Below are 16,666 nucleotides of genomic sequence, written 5' to 3' on the forward strand. Positions count from 1 at the left end.
GTTGCTGCTGTTGAGGTTGTCCTTGACCTTGTGGAACCTGCTGTTGGGGGTACGGAGTTGGCCCTTGTTGACCATATGGCAACCCAGGCTGCTGCCCAGCATATCCACCCTGCGGCACTACCCCGTACACATACGCGGCGGGAGGAGGGGATCCACCACCGAAGTCTGGCTGTTGTTGTGGGAGGGGTTGTTGATGGGCTTGTTGTGCCTGTTGCTGCTGTTGCTGTTGTTGCTGCTGCTGCTGTTGGGGATACGCGCCTGCAGGAGCGGGATAGGCATTATAGCCTGGTTGCTCGTACAGGTTGGGGTTCCAACCGTATGCTTGGGGCCCTGCACCCCGTCCTGCAGCCGGACCCGAGCGCGAGTCAGGGCGAATACCACCCTGAGGTTGAGCGTATTGAGCAGGGCGGTAGGTTGGTTGGTCGTAGACTACATGGGCACATTAGGAATGTTCAAGAGAGCGACGAAAGAGGCGGACGTACCTCCAGTATGTCTCGCCAGGCTCTCTTCCATCATACGGTCAAAGATGGAGCGGGCACGTACGAAAGTTTCGTTCATTGACACCAAATCCGCTGTGTATCACCTTGTTATGTAGAGAGCATGATAAGGAAAATCGAAACGTACCTCTCTTTTGGCTATACTTGTCGATCAATTTGACGATCTTGGGGCGCAGAGCCATGCTTGAGCGGTACAGCTCCTGTACACAAAGATTACACAAACTCAACTAGAGACGAAAGGTCAGACTAACCTGGATCTCTTCGTTGTCTGCAAGGTTATCCTTCACGGGATCTAGGGCCCGCAACATGTTCAACAATTTCTCGACATTAACCGCTTGAGAAAAGACGGCTGCTTCCTGCTCAGCTTCCTTCGCCAGCTCTACAGCAGTGGGCTCCGGCATTGCTTCCTATTGCGGCAGAAAATTCAGCTCTTGATTCCGCAACTTGTAGAATGTCAGCAGCTGATACTCACCACATAATTCACGGGGAAAATGCCCGTCCTGCCTTTCAACTGGCCCCTCCACCAATCCTTGTACCCACGATCAACAACCTTGATAATATCCCCCTTCTCAAACGCGAGCTCGCCTGGTTCGGTAGGCTCGAATGCGTGCAAAGCACGGACGCGAGTGACGATGTTCCCACTGGTTGGCATTGTAGCAGCAGTAGGGCTTGTAACAACAGTCGGACTTGTCGCAGCGGACGCAGTAGAGGCTACAGAAATAGTACTTGAAGAAGCCGCGGATCGCTGCTGCGGAGATGGCTGTGATGACTGCTGTTGAACTTGACTCTGATGGTGATGATGTGTCTGGTGCGGCTGGTGATGGTGCTGCTGCTGCTTTTGTTGAGGAACAGCCTCAGGTGTTGGGGTACGTGCAGGGACGTAACCTGCGTTGTACTTGGGCTGAGTAAAGGCGGCTGCACTTGCAGCTGGGGCTGCCGCAGGTGTCGATTTAGAGGTGGATGCGGAGGAAGTCGCGGCAGGGGCGTTATTGTTTCGATTGACGCTCGAGCTTGAGCCAGAGCCGCCGGCGCCACTAGAGGAAGCAGCACTGTAGTTCGACCATTGGTTGCGTCCGCCCTTGTCCTGCATGGACATCTCGAGTACGCGTTGGAGCTCTTCCTCTTCTTTGCGTCGGATTTCATCATCTACAGCCGGTGGAGGTGGTTCTGAAGGTTGTTCGAATTTGTAGTCTGTGCCAACATCAGAAAAAGCCAGAAGGAAAAGAAAAAAATGACGAACTTTTGGCTTTGAGGTTGTTGTAGCATTCCTCCATGATTCCCAGTGTCGTGTCACTTTCAAATTCATCCGTCCACATCGCGATGAGACCCAGAGCTCGTTTCCGAACTTTTTCATGTGTTGTCTGCTCGATAGTCAAGGGACGAAAGCTGACGATACGTAATCACGCACTCGATCTGTGATAATCTTCTCCAAGCCCTGAGTGAAGGCCCTGGAGGCAATTTCTCGATGAAGCTCAATTCCAAGGTTCTTGGTGAGAGACTCTGCTAAAGACAGAGCGTAAAGTTGGACATTGGGGTTACGGTGAGCGAGGCGCTTCAATAAAGCGGCGATGACATTGCGCGCCCTTGGTTAAAAATTAGTTGATTGAGGAGTGGATTTAGGAGGCGCTTACCCTTCCCCGCCTTCATCCTGAACCTTGTCGCATAAATTCAGTATTATCTCCCAGTTCTCGCTGGTCAAATTCTCATCCGTCGCCTTGACTGGGTAGGTTGATGGTCAGCGGAATTTCTGGCCGCAATCACCAACAACGACTACTCACTGACGATGTCATCGTAAGGGTTCGTCGTTCCACCGCCAAACATACTCGATGTCGTCTATCCTTTTAATAAAAGACGCTTTGTCGCTGCTTCTGGTGGTGGTTAGCCGTTGAGGGGGATGACGGCAAAGGGCTGTGGCTGTGGCTGGGTCACGTTCCAACTCCTGACTCATTGCTGTGAACTGATAGATATTCTTCTCATACATCTCCCCCCACGCCGATGGCTAAAGGTGCGTCTTGTCGTTGCCAGCGATGTCTTTGACGATGTTACTCAAACGATCCTACTAGTTCCAAGAAATTTTCGCCTCCTTGAAGAACTTGAGAAAGGCGAGAAAGGCATCGGCGATGGGTCATGCTCATACGGTCTTGAGGATGGCGACGATATCATGATGAGCAACTGGAACGGGACTATCATTGGCCCTGGACATGTACGCACCGCATTACTCCTTCAGATCGCTCGTTGGATTGATTTAATGCGATCTCATTAGACCGTACACGAGAACCGCATCTACAACCTCAAGATTACCTGCGGAAACTCTTATCCCGATGTGCATCCCGACGTGCAATTTCTGTCTCGGGTCAATCTTCCTTTCGTAAATCAGGTCAACGGCAAAGTCGACCCGTCTAAATTGCCTGTGCTGTTGAACTGGAACCGTAACCTGAGCATTGAAAACGTCCTTGTAGAGATTCGGAAGTACGTCTTTCACCACTCACTGATAGCCAATCTTACAATGTTCTTTGTTAGGGAAATGGCTTCGTTCAACAACAGAAAGCTTCCGCAGCCACCCGAAGGCTCGACTTTCTAAATCAGAATCATTGCCGGAGACCCATTGTATCTCTGTGATAAGCGATCCCGTATAGGAATATCGAAACTCTAACGTCGACACTGTTTTTTATAGTAATTGCAATAACACTTGTACCCTCGCCTACAAATAAACAACCTTTGGAATACATGACAATGAGCAGCAGAGAAAAAAGATTCTTTCGCAAGTCTGCCGTACATGTTTTCTGAAATCATGAACCTACAACCAGTCTATGCCTTTTCCTCCGTCTTCACGCGACCGACCACGACGGCCGGAACATCCTTGTGGGTGTACACTCGCAGCCCGATGTACACCGTATTCTCATCCGCTTGTGGAACAGTGAACTTGGGTTTTTCAGGTGTCTCAGTTGTTGTTGACGCTGCAGAACTATCCGCTTCATCTGCATCTGCATCTGCATCTTCATCTGCAGTTGCAGTTGCCATGCGCGCCTTCGTATCATGTAGTGATTCTGTGGCGAGGATGGGGCCTACGACATCAGTCTCTGCGGGAGTCGCGACTTGACCAGGCGTGGCGGGTTGTGTCGCCGATGTCGCCTTGGACCCTTGCTTGACCACGGTCTTCGTTTCCGTCGTGACCGTTGTGGTCGTTACGGTCACGGTACCATCTTCCCCGACCTGTTCGACCGTGGAAGACTCCACTGATTTCTTCTTCTCGTACTCCTTAAGATCACGTTCAATCAGGGATTTAACATCAGTAGGCAAGTATTTGGCCTGCGTCCTACGTTCAAAATGAAATCAGTATTGCTCATCACAGTTGGACGACGCAAACCAAACTCACTCTTTGTCGAAATCTGGCAAACTCAAATCAGAAGCGGGTTAGAGAGAAAGAAGGTGACCACTCACTGGAGGCAACAGATTGGCTCTTAGCCCGTTCCGTCATGGTCCTCGAAAGCTTCCGGAGTGCCTGCTCTTCAATAGTTGTCTTGTCCTGTTTAGAGTGAAAACTGAGGGAAATTGTCAATCAACAAAATTGGTGAATTCTCACGGCATTGCGATCAAGTGTGCGATCTAAACGAACCTTTGAATAGGTTAGTAAGGAACAATGCCCCAAGTAATACTTGGGAAACATACATAAACGATGTAATTCCCCGCTTCCAACTCAATCTCCAAATTGGCGCTGCGGAGGTAAAAGTCCGAGTGGAGGGACTCCGCCAAAGGCTCCTTCTCTCCCTCTTTCACGAGAGCAAAGTCCATCGTCCAAGTTGAACGACCGGCGATATCTCTGAAATATCGGGTATCGAGTTGAGAAAGGACGATGATGGCACTTGTGTTGCCCGTAATCGAAAACGTAACTGCAAAAGTTCAAGTATTAGAACCATATTAGTCAAATTGGATGGGGGAAACAAGGGCGCACATGACACATCGCCATAGGACCATGCAGCTGGCAGGGGCTGGACGGGAACACGCAGCCATTGCGAGGACATCACCCAGGTCGAATCAAATAGCACAGTTCTGTCAATCTGAGCAAAGCATTGCAACCAATCCTTATCTGATTTTCCGTTAGTTTATCCATCAAGGATGCAGATAACGGCGCAGCTCACATTCCATGACGAACTGGCCATCATCACCGAATACATGCCCAAGAAGAGGCATCGCTGCCAACCACTCCCTAGTCCACTCTTTCGACCCATCGGACCATCTGCCGGTCCATTCGGACTTGCCCCATGGATTGCGGATGACAAGGAAGCGTTTGCCCTTTACCTCGACGGCTCTCAAAACAGAGTATGCGTGGCTGCCCACAAGGCCTTGCACTTGAGCGCCCGTAACTCCGCTTCGGGTGCTGTCGAGATCGTTGAAGGAGCAACCGAACAATCGGTCTTTAGTGGCTCGGAGAAGTTCTTCGTCCCAGAACCGATCGGGGTCTAATATGTCCTGTTGGGATGTTAGCTGGGATTGCAATCGGACGAAGGGAGGGGGAGGACCTTGCTTTGTAGGAGCGTTGAAACACCCCTTGTAAATCAAACATCAGAGAAGGACAGATTGGAAAAGGCAATGGAACTCACCCCGTGAGATCCTCGATAGCGTCACATTCCTGCCCACCAATCAGATGAGAATAATTGCCATGTAATTTGGCGTAGGCCTTTTCGATAAGAGGGACCCACGTCTCCCCTGACGTGCCCGATTTGGCGAAATACAATGACTTGCCACCCTTGCGTGCAGACTCGTTATAGATGTCTTTGTCGAAATGGTACAGTTCCTGTTCGCTGACTTTGAGCTCCTCGTATTTGGGAACGCGTGTGAACAACATGCTGTAAAAGCGAGGTTTACATAGAACGTTGCAAGTAACAAAAGAACATGTTTACTCGTCGATCACGACGGTGACCCATGCATTGTCTCGGAAAAACGTGAACCCATACACACCGACTTGCTCGTCTCGCTGGGTGTTCACATCAGTGGTGGGTCCATGGGCGTCGATGGAGGAGGATAACGTACAGCAACACACAACTTCTCCACTAGGCCAGGCGCTGTGGAAACTGTTGCCAACGCAGAGAGGAACCAACAATCGCCGAGAGCTCCCTGGATAATATCGTTCGAGCCAGCACCGTCCACAAAGAAATGAGGATCGTCGAATATCTGTGTGACCCGATGGACGTCCGCCGGCTGGTGGTTTTCTCCTGACTGAGTGAAGAGTCCGAAAAGGCATCGATCTTTGTCGTTCTCGAGGTCAAACTCGATGTCTCTATGAAAAGCGCGATTTCAGTAATGATATCGATGGGTGGGGGAAACGTGGGAGACGCACCGGAACTTCCTGTTCTTTGCCCTACAGTCTTTTGCAATGCGGGCTACTTTTGCTTTGCATTCGTCGAGCGCTTTCTCAAGTTCTTTGGTGACCAATAGGCCCGGCTGCTGTTGGGTGAAAGAGACCCCATTAAGCGCTGTCGTTGCGAACGTTGTAGTAGTCTCGGTTGTGGCCATCTGAGGTGAAATGGTAAAACTGAAGTGCGTTCGGTGTACACAGAACGCCCACCTTTATATGTTGTTCGGAAAGAAGAGTCCGTGAACACAGGGTTTGTGGCGACGATCACTTTCTGACTCGAGCGCTTAAGCGCCGTTGGTCGTGCAGTTGTCTTCTATATGTGTGAAGAAACGTAAGGCCTCCGGGCGCTGGGAGCTCGCGCGGCGAAATTTCAAATGGGCACCTTCAGAGATTTGGGGTGGGCGCAACAAGCTCGCGAAGGAGCTTGCGAGCCATTAAGCTGGTGAACGACAATGAATGACTCCTTTGACAATACAGCTGATTGCGAAACGTTAGAGCAGCTCGCTTCCCGTTCCAGCACAACCATCTGTTTGTTTGTTGATGGCCGGACATCAGCACCTTCCAAAAGCAGCACCTGCTTTTCTTCAGCTTTTCCCAGTCACCCTCACCTCCCCCTCTCCTCAAATAATAATGGCGCAGAATGGTCACCGAAGACAAATTGCATAACCTGTCAATAAAATGCTTGCTACCACGTCGCGTCAAATGGTCTGAAAAGCCCCATCGATCCGATTTATTTGGCTTTGGTGTCCGCCGCAAACAAACACACGGTTGAGCTGGAACGGTAACCGAGCTGCTCTAACGTTTCGCAATCAGCTGTAAAGCAGCCAAGCTGATACTGCGATAGTCCCCGGTGATCACATTTTGATCGCGTTGGTGATTGGGCGTTTATTATTGTAATGCAGTCACGTATTCCCAATATATTCCTTCACTTCGCAATGTACACTTGGAGTTCAAACCTGCTCAAACTTGAACACCTAGGTGGGCGGTTAGCCTGCTTCGACTCGAAAAGAGCCACTTCAAACCATTGTAAGTTGATTCGTCCTTGGGTTCAAATCAACCGTCAACAGCGGAGTCATCACGCGCAGGTTTTTCCAATTGAGAACGTGGTCGGTCTTCGGCATATAAGTTTGCGCCCATAACTTCGTATCGCCGTTTCGGATCCGCCATGAGCCTTCATAGAAACATCCAAGTACGCAATTTTTTACGTGACGGCTCACCGTTGGCTCACTGATGATGGAAAAAAGGAAGAGAAAGGGTGCTGACGAGCGAGTGGGTATTTTAGAAGCAATCTTCAAGGTTTCTCCTGGGCAACGTCCAAGGCTAAGTACGTTGAATCTTGAATGGTAACCAGTGGTGACCAAGAATGTTGAGAATCTCATCACGTGACGTTGCTTGTCAAGGGCGCCATGACCAAATAGTAAGAATGCGTTTTGTTGCCAGTTCGCTTTTATCTCTTTTACTTTCGTACCACCACCATCGACTCAGATGTCGCTCATATCGCCAATTATTCTCCTTGAAGTCATGCATAAACCTTCAGCATTGCTATCCTTAACCCCAGCGACCAAGTACTGGAAACATGTGCTGAGATCGTTCAATGGGTGAGTAAAGTTCTTCCATATATGATACACAGCGTCGGGAGCTTTTGAAAGCTCATATATTCAAACTTTATTGAAGAGACAGCCAAAATCTCTGTATTTCTTCTTCGTGAGTTGCTGTATTCGCGTCGAAAGGCGCATATATTAACCTTCGCTTTCTTTCCAATGGTTGTTTATTGGCACTGTGGTTCCTATATCAACGACCTCGACGCGTTGAGGGGTCTTTCTACCATTTTATTAAGGTGTGGGCATTTTCTACTTTGATGCGCCAGGAGTCAATGTCTAATACTCCATTTTTGCCCAACGTTGTGATAAGCCAGACACAGCGTCGGGAGCTTTTGAAAGCTCATAGGTTTAAAGAGATAGCCACAAGTTTCGTGTTTTTCCCTCGTGAGTTGCTGAATGCACATGTTCGCGTCAAAAGGCGCATATACTAATCTTCGCTTTCTTTTGAATGGCTATATCTATTGGCTCTGTATCAACGACACTCGATGGCTTGAAGGGCGTTTTGAACATATTTGAAAGGTGTCGGCATTTTCTACTTAAGCGATGCGCCAGGACTCAATGTTCGCGCGCATATAAACAACTTTTTATCAACGTTGTGACAAGCACTAATTGCAGGCAGAGATGCGCCAGAGGTATCGCGTGCCGAGCGCATGAACGGTGCGAACCTCCTTATTTTTTGTTTTACGCATTCACTCATTGTCGGACACCACATTTCAACATTTACGCACAGAGTCGTCGACTTCTTACCAATCAGGACCTCAAAGGGCTAATGAAATGAAACCCTGTTCCTGAAGACGCAATTTGTCCCATGGGTTAATCATTTATGAACCTTGCATGAATGCGGGGAAGAGGGCGATCAGCAGGATCGCCGCCGTTTGAGATAATCATGCGCACAGTGAAAATAGTGATGTCGGTGCGTATTAGTTGCGTATTGGGATTACCCTGGATGTTTCTCGGACGCTGTAAGCTCTTAGAGAGTTCCATCCGGGTTGGTTTGTCCAAGAGTATTAAAGGTGAGTAAATATCCCAGTGGCTCCCCAAAAGTTGTGAAGGTAGAATGCTAATTTATATTTATACAGCCAGAAGCGACTGGAGGAACGTTACTCCAACGACAATCAGACGCTCGGAAGTGGTGAGATAGATCAACCAAATTTAATCACCCTATCTTTTTCCATTTCGTCCTGGTAACGGTATGAGTTCGGGGATATGCGAACTTCGTCTCCATAATTTTGCCTTCAAAGAATGTTGGAGTCCATGTCTAGATTGAAACAAGATTGAAAACAAGGTTGTATCTAAAAGGTCAAGTGGGTGGCTTCGTTTCACCTGATTCTTTTACTAATCGCCTCTCTATGGCAGTTTCGAAGTGGTCACTGGTCAGGTGTCAGTCAAGATTCAGGTGATACCTTCCGTTGCGGGAAATGCTCAGCATTTCGAGATAAGATCGACAGATTCTTCCAGCTGCGTATACGTTTCATGACAGCCTCCATGTCCTTTCTCTCAGCCAATTCGGCATCTAATTGGGTGTGCCGATGATCGGGGACGTGTTTGTCTTTGTTTCGTTTGAATGACAGATTCACATGCAACTTTTGCGATGCAAGCATGTGCTTGTTGTATTGTTTGCTAAAGGGTTATCGAACTGGATTTGATTCCAATCCTCTTTCATTCTATCCTTTACGATGGACCGACGCCTTTCCGTCAGCGACCTCGACGATCAAGATGAAAGCGTCCGCATCGCTGTGCGAGCCCTAGGCGACATGCGGAGGAATTCTCGCTCCGAAGGTGATATCTATTTTCATTATCGATGCCCATATACTGACCGAGAGTAATATGCAGCTTCTCGCACCCCCTCTTCACTCTCTGTAGCCTCCTCCTCCTCATCTCCTCCTCCTACTTCCTCCCCGCCACCTCAATCCCCCCCGACACTCAATGCTCAACCTAAAGCCAGCCCCAGTTCCCCAGCGTTCGTCACCCGCATGTCTCACTTCCCGCTCGTTGGTTCCGCGCTACGTGTTTACGAGCAGGGAAAAGCATCATCTCGTGTGGTCAAGGTGGAGTCACATTCAATTTCCTCTAAACATCCGTTTGACATGTGATTTTGTTGGCAGTACGGCGCAGAGATGGTAGAATCCAGCGTCAAAACGATATCCCGGCCAGTCATAGATCGCCTTCCTGTCAATGTGAACCAGCTGGATGAGTTTGCATGCAGGCAATTAGACCGAGTAAGTTTTGAACTTTTTTCTACTTCCGCTTTTTTGGTCGACACGTGAAGCGGAATGCTGAAGACATTTCTTCAAATTTTCAACCGCAAGTTTATGTATCACAACAAACGGGGAACCGAGACCAAAATGGCTCTCGTCTCTTTTCTTAATCCGTCCTTTGACCTACCATCATTTTTCATCACTGATCTCATTGCGATTAGCTGGACAAGTACCGACGGCCTTCTACCGAGGAACCCTCTCCATCGTCACCTACCTCACAAATGCCGGTTCTAGCCGAATCATCAACGTCCGAAGAGGAAAGAGGGCGGCCCAAGCTGAAAACGAAGACGCTCGACGGGTCATTTGTGGATGATAGAGGTTTGAACGAAAGTTCGGAAGCAGATTCGAGTCCGGTCAGACGGAGAGGATGGAAGGAAGGAGGTGAAAGAGGCGTGCCAAGCTGGTTAGAAAGTAAGTCACACTCATCGTTATGCTCTCCATCTCAATTTCGAGACCGATCACCTTAACAGCCACAAGTCCATATACAGCTGAAGCGCCCGCAAGTGGCTCACGTTCCTCAACACCCACACAAAACGGCGATGAAGGGGGCCCGCATCAAGCAACCAGCTCTGAAACACGAACCGAGACGCAAGTCGCACAACGTAGTCGATGGCAAGCCGTTCTGCTTGAAGCCGGAGGGCTTAGCGCTGCACTCAGTGAGGAGAGCATGCGACGGTTGAAGTACTGTTTACAATGGTTGCAGGTGGGTCCAACTACCGTTACTATCAGTTATCCAATTTCCTAACGCCGATTACAGTATGCTACTGCGCACATTGATGCCCAGATATTGATACTGAGGGATTTCACTGCCGCCTTACAACCATTCCCCGACAGGTCTTCGCAACGAAGACCAAACCCCATATCAGAGGAGCATATGCGCAAACTAACTGTCGTCCGTCGAGATATCGTGCATACCATCCGACAAGTTGTAGACGTCGTTAGTCAATACGCTGGCACTGCCCTACCTGAGCCAGCGAGGAATCGAGTACGAGGTTTCATCCTGAAACTTCCGCAGAGGTGGGCGAGTAAGGCAGCAGCTGTTGCCCCAAGCGCTGGTAATGTGGTGGGAGAGCGCGAAACGGTTGCTGCCGCTTCAGGTTCGGGTGCTGTGAGGCGAGGAGCAAACCGGCGGGCTGCCCATCGAGAACGCGGAACAGGAGGGCCGGAGTCTGGACAGAAGTCGGGTCCTCCATCCAGAGCAGCATCCCCACACTCGTCACCCCGTCTGGCGCGAGCACCGTTGAACAGGTATGGGGAAACTCCAGAGACTGGGGGCGGAGCAGACGCTGGAGTTGTGTCGCATGGAGCTGCGTTGGTTGCTGCTCAACGAATACTCACCCTTGCCACTGAGAGTCTGGATATGATGAGAGGTGTGACCGGAGTTGTTAAAGACAGCCTTGATCGTGCTGATGCGTGCGTCTGCTCCTTTCTAATCTCTGAATGTTTCTGACGCTCACTCGCAGATGGGTTGGCCGTCTTCGTACCGTCGGAATCCAACGTGGAGTTCAAGAAGGCGAGGATACAGAAGGCTACGAATTCGAGTTTGGCCACCATCGTCGAAATGACAGCTCTCAGTACGATGATCAAGATCTGCCATCGCCATTCTTCTCTAGCTCATCGACTGCTTGGGGATCGAGTATCCCTTCAACTCCTGGGGGCGGGCCATATAATGCACCTAGCCCTGGTGCGATTCCGATTGGTGCGATGTCGATCGGATCGCGGTATAACACCCCAAAAAGTGTTGTGGTTGGGTTTCCTGACGAGGACAGGGACGATATGACAGTCGAGACCTTAGCTTCGAAACGCACAGACTCTGACGTTTGGAAAGCGGGTGATATCAAGGTGGCTGGCATCGATACTGCCAGTGATGAAGATGGGGAGAAAGGAAGCCAAAAGATGGACGTTGACGTGTAACGCGTTGACGTCGACTTGTGGTTTGTCCTTTTCTTCACTATCTTTTCCCATTCTCTTTCTCTTTTCTTTCCCCCATCCCTATCATCTTCCTTACACATCTGCTCTGCGTCTCATACACCTTCCTTTATTCCTCTATGCATGTTACCTACGCCCATCATCCACTCTTTATTTATAACACTCTAGGACTCACTCAAGCTATCTGTCTCGTTGATCCTCTCTGTTTCCCTATTTCTCCTTCCTCTCCGTCCTACTTTCCCTCTCTATCTTTTTCCTTCCCTCATGTTGTGCATACCCCTCCCTCTTGTACTATATAAAATATTGTATACAGTCACATACTTATCGGGTTCTTGTCCTTATCGGTGGCTGGCTCTACTAATGGAATTTTTCTCTCATATGAACACCCGTTTTTGGTTGTCCCTCGTTTGGGTTTCTGCTTTTGTTGGTTGTTTTGTTTTTGCTTTCCGTCAGTGAGGTTTTGATCGTTCAACAAGTTTGAAAGAGGTAGAAAATGAGAACCATGAGCAGTGTGTGCTGCCAACTTCTGTGGCTAGTATCTATCTTACCACTACCATCAGTCAGGTAAATCATTCCTTGTTAACGCTTGATAAATCATCGAATTCTACACAACATGGTGGTACAGTTACAAAACAATAATCACAGAGCAGTGGATAACGACGCATAATGACCAGGTTATTATCGAAATTTGCGGAACGCATTCACCGCCTACGAGGATACGACGCCTGAGGATACGACGCCTGAGGATACGACGCCTGAGGATAAGACGCCTGAGGATACGACGCCTGAGGATAAGACGCCTGAGGATACGATGCCTGAGGATACGATGGATGAGGATACGATGGATGAGTATTTGACGCATGAGAATACGACGCATGAGAATTAGGCGCATGAGAATTAGACGCATGAGGATTCGACGCATGACCATAAGGAGCTCCGGATGGGGGAGGGGGGTACGAAGAATAGGCATGGACCGAGGGATGATTGGCGTATTGAGGTGCGTGATGGATAGCCTGATGGAAGGGAGCGGAGCGTGGGACCTCGTTGGAGGTTAGAGGTCGAGGAGCTTCGTAGCCCGTAGTATGGTAAGACCTTTGATAGCCAGTATCCTGGGTCGGAGCATACATGATGTATCTCGGATCCCTGGGGTGTGCATCAGGGCTGCCATCGCTTGATGCGATGCTTGGGGTACCGTCTGCAAATTCATATGGTGAGTAATTGCAAATATTCTCCGCATGCGTTATCTTCACTAACCGTTATAAGCGCGCTCATCATGCTCCCCGTAATGTGCGGCGTGTGGCGAAGAAGAGCGACGTCTATGAGGTTCCTGAATGCGCATTACCTTTCTTCAGAGAACGCGGGAGCGAACTTGAACATGAACGGAACATACAGACGTGCTATACCCAGTGTCTGAGGCTCGCTCCCCTACGCGATCTCCGCGGAAGTGCCCCTTGTAGTGCATTTGCCCATGAACCACTCCTATGAAGTGACAGATTTATTGAGTGACTGGTCTTCCGGGTGAGAAGAGAGGGGAAGGTACCGGTACTGGTATTTCTAATATTGTTGACGTCATTCCCTACGTGGGTGTGTGAGGAGTCTACGCATATATCAGCATATATAATTCGAATGTTCAAGTGACGAAGAAGACGGACTACTAGTGTCGTAGGTCCCCCCATGATGCATTTGCCCATTGACCGTTCCTAAAATCACCTTTCAGTCACCCTTGTATATTGAATAGAAATGTGCTAGATACCTTCATTTGTTATGTTATTGACATTGCCCCCTTGGTAGTAGTCGGTGTTGGCTATAAGTCAGTATGCTCGGATTTCCGGACGACATGCCATCAGAGGAAGGCACATACCGCTGCCGCTATGGTGGTTGGTGACATGCGTGCTACTATCATTTGTCGTCATGTTGCCGGATACGTCGTTGAAAGTTCCGCCTGAAATCGTAACACCTCTGTCTTTTGGAAGCTTGGGCATAAAGGGGAGCTGCACACAAGGTACTACCTTCGTTTACAGAAGGGATTGATGGGTTGATAAAGGGGACAAGAAGCGCCAACAGTCGTTAATCATTGCCAAAACGAAAATCAAACGCGCTTAGATTGTTATCGACGGGAGTTAGCGTTGAAGTTGTTGAGCTATGACAGCACCGTAAGCAAACTACTTTCTTTGATCTCAACAACTTTTACCTCCAAGAGCATGAAAGGAGACATGGTGCCAGTTGTCCATGCGACTTGCAAGTTGTGTCTTCTGACTCACGGAGTTATTGTTCTTGGCCTAGCAGTACTCATTGAGTCCTGCGCAAGCGCCATGCTCAGATTGACGATCCCTTGTTATTTCGGCGTCAAAACGATGACACACTCCGCAGATCATTAATTCGAGGTTCAAGAAGGCAGTGCCGGGAAGATTGGCCCGGCGGAACTGCATTAAGTTTTCTGTCTTTTTTTCGATAAATAATCTAGGAAATGAAAGTGACGGAGGTAAAAGAAAATACCGCGTTTCCTACAATTGTGGGTTTAAGCTTTATCAGGCGAAGCAATGAAAAGAATCTTGACACCTACAACTTGCTGGAGACAGGCCAGACTGAACTTCCGACAATTGGGGAAAAGGCTATGCCTGTCAAAGGCCTCAACTTATCGTAGCTTATCGTCCAGTGTAGTATCGCGCGTGACGACCGCAGGGTCTAAAAATGGGTACTAGAAAATTTGCGTGGCAGCTTCAGGTTCAAGTTGCGTACGCAGAGGTCCACGTGCGTTGTGCATGGACACATCACGTGTTATAATTAATAATAACCGTGTTCGCGGAATTTAAATTGCAATGTGTAAACGCTTTTCTTTCAGCTCAACGCAACTTGAACTTTACCACCCCTTTGGTGGTTCATATTTCGACTTACCGCGCGGCAACAAAGGTACCCACACGTCGTACCGAGAAGATAGGAATTGCGGATGTAGCATCTGGCCGCCACCGTCAGTCTGATAAACGGCGCATACTAATGACAGGTCATTACCTTAGTTTGCGAAACGCGTTCATGCCCTATAAGCATACGAGGAAGGAGCACCAGGAGCCTTGATTGTGAGACGGGGGGGATGAAGAATTGGAATAGGCCGTGGGATGATTGGCGTAGGTAGAAGGAGCACTGTAGGAAGGTGCCGCGTAAGGAGTAGACATGGGGTACGGAGCATGGGAGTTCATCTGAGGTTGAGGAGCGTAACGCGGGTAAATAGCGGGGGGTCCGTGGCCCATAGGGTAAGAACTTTGAGAGCTAGCATCCTGGCGTTGACCATACGTGCTGGATTTCGGAGCCTCGCAGTATGGATTAGGGCCGTCATCGGTGGAGGCATATACTGAGTAATTACATGTATTTTCCGTGCGCGGTGTCTTCGCTGAGAATTATCCTCTCTGTATTGTGTGGCATGTGACGAAGAGGAGCGATGTCCATGAGGTTCCTGAATACGCAGTCCTCTTTTTCAGAGAACGTGGAAGAGAAGAACATGAACAGAACATACAGACGTGTTATACCTAGTGTCTTCCCGCTCCCCTACGCGATCTCCGCGGAAGTGCCCTCCGTAGTGCATTTGCCCATTAACCACTCCTATGAAGTCACGGATTTCATTGAGTGACTGTTCTTCCGGGTGAGAAGCGACGGGAAGGTACCTTTATTTTTAATATTGTTGACGTTACCCCCTGCGTACGTGTGTGAGGAGCCTATGTATATATCAGCGTGTATAACTCGAATGTTTCAAGTGACTCAGACGGACCATCGTAGGTGCCCCCGTGATGCATTTGCCCATTGACCGTTCCTACAATATCTTTCAGTCAGCCTTGTGCATACTGAATAGAAATGTAAATACCCTCATTTATGATGTTATTTTCATTGCCCCCTTTGAATTTGTAGTAATTTGTGTTGGCTATAAGTGAGTATGCTCAGATTTCGCGACAGCCGAACATCAGAGGGAGGCACAAACCGCTGCCACGCTGATGATAATCGTATGTTGCCATGTCACCAGCTACGACGTTGAAAGTTTCGCCCGAAATCGTAATGCCTCTAGCTTTTGAAAGGCAGGCTTGTGTGTATGTAGTTTACAGAAGGGATTGACGACGACAAGTGCCGAGCATCATTTCCAACACCGTGAGGAAATCAGGAACATCAGACCAACATCAGACGCGCTCATATTGTTATCGATGACGCCAGCGCTGAAGTTGTTGAATTGTGAGTACATGTGAGTCATGACGGCACCGTAGGCTAAGGCTTGCTGGGGTTCTCCCTCCTCGTTCTCAAGGGGGCGAATGGCATGCTATCACGTGCCTGGTTTAAAATTTGCAAGTCACCTTGAAGTCACCTAGTTTTGCAAATCGGTCATCAACCCCCCAGAAAATACGATCCAGAAAATATTTGAGGGAGTTTATATCTATGTATCAAGTGCGACCGTACTTTTTTTATTGAAGAAATCGGATGGGTAACATGCCACAGGCAGCAGGCTGCAGTACATACCAAAATGCCGCACTTCCTTGGCACTTCCTCACAATGTTGTCTGCATGACATATGCTAATCCCGACGGAGAGCTCTCATTTTTTTAAGGATTAAGCTAGAGATATATGGTAAACATTTTTTAACTTTTTCAGGAGGTGTATAGCTCTTTGACAGCTGATTGCGAAACGTTAGAGCAGCTCGGTTCCCGTTCCAGCTCAACCGTGTGTTTGTTTGTGGCGGACACCAAAGCCAAATAAATCAGATCGATAGGGCTTTTCAGAATATTTGACGCGACGTGGTAGCAAGCATTTTATTGACAGGTTATGCAATGTGTCTTCGGTGACCATTCCGCGCCATTATTATTCGAGGAGAGGGAGAGGTGAGGGTATGTAGATAAGACTGGGAAAAGTTGAAGCAAAGCTTGAGCAAAGCAGGTGCTACTTTTGGAAGGTGCTGATGTCCGGCCATCAGCAAACAAACAGATGGTTGGGCTGGAACGGGAAGCAAGCTGCTCTAACGTTTCGCCATCAGCTGGATAAACAATAGTCTCGT

The 16,666-nt window shown here is 48.9% G+C and overlaps 4 protein-coding genes across 4 annotated transcripts; 3 read left to right on the forward strand and 1 right to left on the reverse strand.

The window, feature by feature from the left end:
- Positions 1-2,460: 2,460 nt before the first annotated feature.
- On the forward strand, positions 2,461-3,517 carry LACBIDRAFT_185971 (uncharacterized protein). The gene is made up of 4 exons (XM_001886435.1): positions 2,461-2,502; positions 2,561-2,700; positions 2,761-2,966; positions 3,018-3,517. Exons 1-4 carry the CDS (start codon positions 2,493-2,495, stop codon positions 3,076-3,078), a joined length of 417 nt encoding a protein of 138 aa, XP_001886470.1. The 5' UTR covers positions 2,461-2,492; the 3' UTR covers positions 3,079-3,517.
- A 4,826-nt stretch (positions 3,518-8,343) lies between these two features.
- Positions 8,344-8,708, forward strand: LACBIDRAFT_307978 (uncharacterized protein). The gene is made up of 2 exons (XM_001886436.1): positions 8,344-8,467; positions 8,534-8,708. The coding sequence occupies exons 1-2, from the start codon at positions 8,362-8,364 to the stop codon at positions 8,593-8,595; spliced, it is 168 nt and encodes a 55-aa protein (XP_001886471.1). The 5' UTR covers positions 8,344-8,361; the 3' UTR covers positions 8,596-8,708.
- Positions 8,709-9,130: 422 nt separating this feature from the next.
- Positions 9,131-12,022, forward strand: LACBIDRAFT_295364 (uncharacterized protein; the record flags this gene model as incomplete). The annotated part of the gene is made up of 8 exons (XM_001886437.1): positions 9,131-9,233; positions 9,288-9,502; positions 9,560-9,673; positions 9,874-10,123; positions 10,183-10,415; positions 10,470-11,125; positions 11,176-11,646; positions 11,810-12,022. The coding sequence occupies 7 exons, from the start codon at positions 9,131-9,133 to the stop codon at positions 11,624-11,626; spliced, it is 2,022 nt and encodes a 673-aa protein (XP_001886472.1). The 3' UTR covers positions 11,627-11,646; positions 11,810-12,022.
- Positions 12,023-12,342: 320 nt separating this feature from the next.
- On the reverse strand, positions 12,343-15,872 carry LACBIDRAFT_332033 (uncharacterized protein; the record flags this gene model as incomplete). The annotated part of the gene is made up of 16 exons (XM_001886518.1): positions 12,343-12,836; positions 12,896-12,957; positions 12,984-13,038; positions 13,182-13,238; positions 13,294-13,341; positions 13,503-13,632; positions 13,903-13,920; positions 14,005-14,101; positions 14,205-14,259; positions 14,537-14,615; positions 14,689-15,021; positions 15,150-15,297; positions 15,336-15,348; positions 15,402-15,443; positions 15,609-15,692; positions 15,797-15,872. 16 exons carry the CDS (start codon positions 15,870-15,872, stop codon positions 12,343-12,345), a joined length of 1,791 nt encoding a protein of 596 aa, XP_001886553.1.
- Between the last annotated feature and the right edge of the window lie 794 nt (positions 15,873-16,666).

The sequence above is a fragment of the Laccaria bicolor genome, genomic scaffold (genome assembly GCF_000143565.1).
Source record: "Laccaria bicolor S238N-H82 LACBIscaffold_38 genomic scaffold, whole genome shotgun sequence".
Classification (NCBI taxonomy): Eukaryota; Fungi; Basidiomycota; class Agaricomycetes; order Agaricales; family Hydnangiaceae; genus Laccaria; species Laccaria bicolor.